The following is a 7,608-nucleotide window of genomic DNA, read 5'->3' as shown; positions in this document are numbered from 1 at the left end:
TCTTTATTCATTGTTTCAAAAAACTGGGTTTTTCTAATGATTGGTGCAGCATGATAGAACAGTGCATTACAACTGTTTCTACATCCATTTTACTTAATGGATCTCCAGGTAATGTTTATTTTCCTCAAAGAGAGTTAAGACAAGGTGACCCTCTGTCACCTTATCTATTTATTCTTTGCATGGAATGTTTCTCTAGAAGCTTAATTTTAGCAGAACAAAATGGAACAATTCATGGGTATAAAGCAAACACCAGGTGTCCCTCTCTATCTCATTTATTTTTTGCTGATGATTGTCTTATCTTTATTAAGACTAGAATTAAGGATGTTAGAAATCTTTCCTCTTTGATAGACTAATTCAGTAAATTTTCTGGTCAGGAAGTTAATTTTGATAAATCTACATTAGCTTTTAGTAGTAAGGTGCCAACTGCTGTGAAGAATGACATTGATAATATTCTTAGAATAAGGAGAATGTCCCTAAATGAGAAATACCTAGGAGTCCCTTTACTCCTGCAAAAAAGAAAGTATGGTTCTTTTGTCCATCTTCTTGATAGCTATGGAGGTAGACTAGATATTTGGCAATCTATATTCTTAGCTGGCCCTGGTAAAACTGTGATGGCTTAATCTGTTCTAGGTAGTCTAGAAAGCCACCACCTAGCTGTCTTCCCAATGCCTAAAGAGCTTACTTCTAAAATGGACAACATCCAAATGAATTTCTGGTGGGGGAAAAAAGAAAATGAAAAAGGATATTATCCTAAAGGTTGTAGGGACATTGCTTTACCCAAAGAGTTAGGAGGGCTTAATATTAGAAGAACTGATTTGATAAATTTGTCCCTTCTTACTAAGCTAGCTCGGAGGATGATTACAAATCCTTAAGAACCTTGGGCTATAATTATGAGAGAAAAATATTTTCATGATTCGAATCCTTTAACTGATGCAGTGAACAAACAAGGATCCTGGATATGGCAAGGTATATGTACAAGTTTGAATATAATTAGAAAAAATTACATATGGGAAACAGGGGATGACACCTCAGTAAAAATTTGGAAGGACAATTGGATCCGAAAAATGCATAAACCTCCTTCTAGCCAATTTTACTCTTCTAATATGACTACTGTGAACCAGCTTATTGATCATGATTCTAAGACCTGGAAAACAGATATCTTGAATGTTTTATTTGATGAAAATATTGTGGCAGAGATTATTAATATTAGAATCCCTATTGCAGGAAAGGATCAGCTAAGATGGGAGCCTTCTAGTAATGGCATTTTCACTATCAAGTCTGCTTACAGTTCCATCTTTAATGATAGTTTAGTTGATAAACCCACTAAGAACAATCTAGATATATGCTGGAAATCTTTTTGGAGATATAAATTATCTCAAAGAGTCCAGCACTTTATGTGGAAATACCTTCATGGATGTATTGCTACAAAATCTAGACTTTCTAGGTTCACTAGACATCAGGATAATAGCTGTGCTTTATGCAACAACAACAACGCTGAAACCTTACAACATCTCTTTTTTGAGTGCCCAAGTGTGAGACATATATGAGACAACTTATCTAGAAGTTTACAAAATAAAGATCTGCATAGCTGGATTTGTAGTTTCTTCTTGAAAGCTAACTTCTCTGTTCCCAATGATTTCAGTTTGTATGAAATTTCTAGCTTTGTCTTATGGATAACTTGGAAAGCCAGATGTGATAAATTTTTTGATAATAAGGACTTTCATAACAATGTTGTTTCTAACAATATTATCATGCAGATGGGAGATTGGACAAGAACTAAAAGTTTACAGATTAACAACAACAGTTTTGTGATAATAGCAGACAAGTTCTGGAAGGCGCCTTGTACATACACCCTAAAAATAAATTTTGATGCTTCACATATTGATAAATCAGTACTCTCAAGCTGGGGACTAATATGTAGAGATTTTGCAGGGAATAGCTATGGACTGCGAGGAGGTGCACATCTAGCCATTGATCCAGAACAAGATAAGGCGCAATCCCTTTTAGAAGCAGTACAATGGGCGTTAAAGAATGGATGGAGAAGGATTCACTTGGAGGGAGATTGTCAGAATGTGATAGCTGCAGTAAATGGAAGTTCTACGTCAATAAAATGGACTACTTCTAACTTAGTCCAAGATACTCTAGTTTTATTAAGTTCTTTTGATTTCTGGGCATGCACTTATGTACATAGAGATGCAAACCACATTGCAGACTCTTTAGCTAAGAATGTAAGAACCCAAGCAATTTGTTTCTGCTGGTCAGATAATATGCCTAGCTGGGTTAATCATTTAATCCAGCAGGATAAAAACAATTTGTAAGCTCTGGTTTTCAATAAATTTATTCTTTCCTATTAAAAAAAAAGCTGGTTACGTGGGAGGCTCCACTAGTTAGAAAAAATTAAGCTAAATGTGTTTTGAAAATGTCTCTGTTGTTACCATCTTCTCTTGTTTGTCATCTTGCCACAACTCACATTGTAATTGGTTAATAATTGTCATCTTGCTACGTGTTCGGTTCTCATTGGATAGTTGATCAGTTGTTTGTGCGCTAAGTCAATTTGGTTGAGATGAAAACATAGCTTCCCATATTAAGTCGGTCAAAGATGAGATGTGCTTAAACCATATATGTTGCACGCATACGTTTTGGAAGAATTAAGGTTGACTAGGAATAATTCCACCACTGACACCTTATATCTAACTCCTTTAAAATCCTAACTCATATCTGGCTCCACGTTGAATGGTGAGCGTCACCGCTCAATGAGAGAAGAGGGCCACGATCAATGAGAGAAGAGGGCCACAATCAATATGAGAAGAGGGACAAAATCAATGAGAGAAGAGAATTGAGTTTTCACGAGGGCTGAAAGAAGAGTTCTCACGATAAACCTGATGAGGATACTTGGCGATACGCGATTGGTCAATGGGTTAAAATATGAAAACACCCTAATTCAAGTCCCGTTCGCATTAACCCTAAATCAGATAACCTAACTAGATACAATCGTATATCGTTACAGAAATCTTTATAGGGGATCTTTACACAGATAAGATAATATCCATCATCGTTACAGAGATCTTTCAATCCCTCGCCTTCCATCCGGTGCATCAAAGTTTTTTTTTTCTTTTTCTTTTTTGTTGTCGTTTAACGGATGTTTAGGTGTCTGCTTGCAAAAAATGGGTAAACACTCCTCAAGTATCACTACTGCTACTTTTTGATTTTGTACTTTAGGGTCCTGAACTCTTTAGAATATGGCGTAAATGTTTGGAGGCGAGGGATCCACAGATGATTAGGTTCGAATATAGTGGTATTTTTATCACGTGTTTTGATTGAAATTGATTATGATCTCTATTTACAGATCCACAGATGATTAGGTTTTTGTACTTTTGATGAATCGTTCGGTGAAGGAATAGATTAAGTGAAACGGGTTCATACTGCACCAGAAAGAGGAGACACACCAGAAAAAATATTGGATTCAAGGTTCGGTACAGTATCATTTGCTTGCAGTTCTCAAGGTGGGGGACCTAGGTAAAGCCTGAGTCTAACCCTTTGATTTTCTTCCTGAATGTTCCCCATTCTCAACTCCAGAGGTTAGGATTAATTCTTCTTTGAATCCTTAGATATGGGTTTTTATAATTTGTTATTCATAACTTTTTTTTTTGATTTTTGATTTCGTATTTGTATAAACATGATTTTTGGTTTTTGATTGTATAGTTATGGGTTATCAATCTCATTACATGTTATACTACCTTTATAGCTTAGGGGGTAACTAACAGATTTACGAAGGTTTGTTGATCTATTTCCATATCTAATGCTTTCTTGATTGTCTTATCGTATGCGAATCCAAAGCATTGGTGTTACATGTTCTTACATTCTATTTCGATGCAGATTTTGATTCGCATACTGAACTCAATCAAATTGCCGACCCTCTTTTCTGATTGGACGCATCAAACATTTTTTTTATCATAAGTGGAAGGTGTAATTGAGACTTAGCTCAGTGATGCGAAAAGAAGGATTGCAGCCATCCAACGGATCTTATGTCATACTTCACCATAGAGACTCCTAATGCAGCATCCAACAGATCTTATGTCATACTTCACCATAGAGACTCCTAATGCAGGTCACTCTTTCACACATCATACATGAATCATGATATTTTAATGTTAAAAATCGTTTCTTTTTTTTGTCTGTTTAGGAACTAAATGTGGAGGTAAGAACCTTGCCATATTCCCTTCATTAAAATTAACAGATTTTACGGTTTTCAATCTTTTCACTTTGCGTATGCATGTGATTAGGAACTAAATGAAGGTGAAGCACCTGCAAATCTGTTTCAGTATGTTTTAAATGTTCTTGGATCACTGAACAAATTAGGACAGCAGGTAAAGGACTGCTACAGAAGAAAAAATAAAGACTGTAACTAATTTTTATATCCTCATGTCCAAGTGATAAAACATAGAGCTACTAGATAAAAATGAGTTTGTTCATACTGTTCATGAGTTTGTTCATATTGAAAGAGTTAGGAAATCCTAGATTTGTATTAATGTAGCTATGTGTTTACTAAAACTATCTTTCGTAAATTCTGATGTCAAAATTAATTTCCCTCAGTCTTTTGATGTGCCAGGTATAAATTCTTGGACTAAATTGTTTTTTTGAGCTTGGTTTTTTTTTTTAAACTTTCTTGACTTATTGCTCGCGGATTATTTGGGATGACACACACATGGGTATAAGTTAAACTGCGAATTAATGTTCATATTTAAATTATAGATCTTACGAGGCTTTTCTTCATCTGTAACTTTCATTTCCATTATTTTTAGGTGTGCACCGGTGGGAACAAATCCATAACCAAAAATAGAAGTACCCCAGACGATGTATAAATGAGCCAATCTTAGAGACCTCATAACAAAAATATATCCATGTATAGAGGGATATAACATTCCTATAGAGAATTCTTTGACAGAGAGAACTATCCTTTCGTCTAGGAACTAGGACCTCGCTGCAAAAATGATGTGAATCTAAAGATGTACCGAGGATTCCATCACTCTTACATAGTCGTAGTCGCAGATAAGGTGGCCTAGGATTTGGAGAATGGGTCGACGGGGAACATAAGATGAAAGGTTAAATGCATTGAATCCAATGGATTTTCCACCATTTAACTTGCAAGTAAAGGTGAGATTTCCAGTTTTGATGCCACGCAATATAGAAACACGTGATGGACTCTGTGGAGAAAATTTAAATGAAGCAACAATACCGGCGACGAACAGGGACAATTACAGTTCTCATCCCAAGAATATCACTCACAAAAATGATCTCAATGACAATAAACAAGTCACGGGGCCAATCAGTGAAATTCGTCGGAATAAATTTGAGAACTCCGGACTTCAGCCATAGAAAACCAGACGTGGCACTCCAAAGATGCACAACAACCAGAAAACAATTGAAGCAACAAGACGGATAATATGGTTCATTTTCAGAAATACTTTCGTAATATACTTATTAATTGTTGGATGTAGATGTCTATGACCAACTTTGTTCAGAACCTTTAGAAGTTTGGTTGATTTTGTATCTGCATTTCGTGGTACTCTGAATTACTATGAACCTTTTGAATATTTTGTTGGGATATTTAATCATTTTCTTTGAGGCAAAGCCGAGATTTACCAAATCAAATCGAGACTAGGGAGAGACGAAGCCGAGCTTTACCAAATCAAATTGGGACTGGGCGAGGCGAAGCCGAGCTTTACCAAATCATATCGGGACGGGAGAGGCGAAGCGCCGAGCTTTACCAAATAAAAAATAAAGAAAGAGGCAGTGATGCACTGTATTTGTAGTTTGTAGTTGTAGATTGAATTGGTGAACCAAATTTGAGAAGCTGCCCGGACGTAGCACATGCATAAAATCTAATATATATATATATATATACACTTAAGGAATGTCTCTAGGGTTTAAGTTCTCAGTTTTCGGTTGCCGCACAAAACCAAAAGAAAAGAGCAGAACAGACGAATAGCTATGAACGTGGAATACTTACTTCTTTTGAGGTTTTCCGTTAGGATTATTTGCTAGCGTTCGAGGTAGGCGCAACACTAACTAAATCTTGTTTGTATTTAGGTTAAAATTATTTAAATTCATATTTATTGGTTTTAATTATTGTGGTGATGTGATTGATGGTATTGTATTTATTGATTTCATGATGATGTTGAATTTGTGTGATCTATGTATGTGTTTGATAAATTACGGTCTTTGGGAATTGATGGTTGCTTCCCAAAAGACTTTCCTTTTTGACGGGTACGAGATACCCTTGGGAGTTGAAGGTTACCTCCCTAAAAACAACATGGGCTCATTAGGAGTTGATGGTTGCCTCCTATTTGATTGCTAAACCCATGGGGCTCGCCGGAGCGAGCGGATTGATTGAATTTATTGTTGTTTATGGATGTGGTGTTTCCATGTGTTTGCGGTGTTGTTAATCATGCTAGTTGTTTTTAAAAGGAATTGAAAAATGTTGCTTAAAATGTTTTGTTGCTTCTTTTCCTACTGGGTGTCACAACTCACGTCGTTTCATGACAAAAATTCCAGATTTTATGGCACCACAAGCATCTAATGGCGGAAAAGCATAAAGATCGGTTTTGGTGCTTTAATTAGTAGTTTTCATAGGATTTATGATTGGAAAATTGTAATAAAATATCATCAAAGTTTTTTAGATGATTTTTACTGAGTATTTATTGATTATTAATACTTTAGAGATTATTGGGTTAATGTACAACCAATGAAACAATGCTTTATTTAGAAAATTCTATTTGATTGAACAATGGTTTGACTATTATTGATAATTATTCTATAATATATTTTTATTTAATTATTTTTGGAACCTATGAGAAAATCATCTTAGATATATTTATAAAATTTTCATAATTTTATGAGTTCTATAAGTATTTTAAAACAATTGTTTCCCACTGTACTAAATTCAGACGTTTTCTGACAGATTCAACTATATTGGAGTTTTCCTGTTTCAAAACTATTATATGATATGTTTTAGGCTTTGGTGTCTTCTGTAAACTTGAATATCTTTCTTTTTCCTTTTTAAAATGGTAAACTAAGCCTGATTTAGAGTTGTGAGTGATTTTATATGATTTTTAGAAAATGAACTATCACTGTTTTATATTTCTGCAGTTCTGGTCAACTACGCGTTTGATTGTGGTCAAAAGGTTTTTAAGATAAACTAAAAATTATAGAAAATTTATGATGGAACTATACTAAGTTAATATTCAGAATGTATAATCAAAATAATTTTTGGATTTGAATTGGGTTCAGTAAAATTCTAGGAGTGATCTGATGTCTGTTTCTGTTTTAAGATTCTTCCTTAAAAATGTTACTCTTTTGGATTAAATCTGGAACGTTTAACGGTAAAAAAAAATTCTGGTAAACTATAGTTCTTTAGGGTTAAAATGGGTTAAAAATCACGTCAAGTTAACGGTTAGATTTTCCTAAAAGAATTTTTATGTTTCCGCTGCGACAAAATTTCTATATTGAACATAAATTAATTAAGCCCAAATAAGTTATTTAATGAGCTTGGGCTTAGTCGGCGGGCTTCGGCTATGGTATCAATGTAGCACTTTGGGTTTTCGGGCA

At 34.8% G+C, this 7,608-nt stretch overlaps 1 protein-coding gene across 1 annotated transcript; it reads left to right on the top strand.

Annotated features, from left to right (window-relative positions):
• The first annotated feature begins 1,064 nt into the window (after positions 1-1,064).
• On the top strand, positions 1,065-2,318 carry LOC113315772. The gene is made up of 2 exons (XM_026564029.1): positions 1,065-1,532; positions 1,758-2,318. Exons 1-2 carry the CDS (start codon positions 1,065-1,067, stop codon positions 2,316-2,318), a joined length of 1,029 nt encoding a protein of 342 aa, XP_026419814.1.
• Positions 2,319-7,608: the final 5,290 nt, after the last annotated feature.

Source organism: Papaver somniferum, chromosome 10, assembly GCF_003573695.1.
Source record: "Papaver somniferum cultivar HN1 chromosome 10, ASM357369v1, whole genome shotgun sequence".
NCBI lineage: Eukaryota > Viridiplantae > Streptophyta > Magnoliopsida > Ranunculales > Papaveraceae > Papaver > Papaver somniferum.
Note: the sequence above shows the minus strand (reverse complement) of the source record. Positions and strands in the feature narration are given on the sequence as shown.

Bases quoted from the DNA above. Each gene is read 5' to 3' on its own strand.
- LOC113315772 (XM_026564029.1), top strand. From the start codon at position 1,065: ATGCATAAACCTCCTTCTAGCCAATTTTACTCTTCTAATATGACTACT. The intron at 1,533-1,757 runs GTGAGACATATA...ATTATCATGCAG, and splicing joins TCTTTTTTGAGTGCCCAAGT to ATGGGAGATTGGACAAGAAC.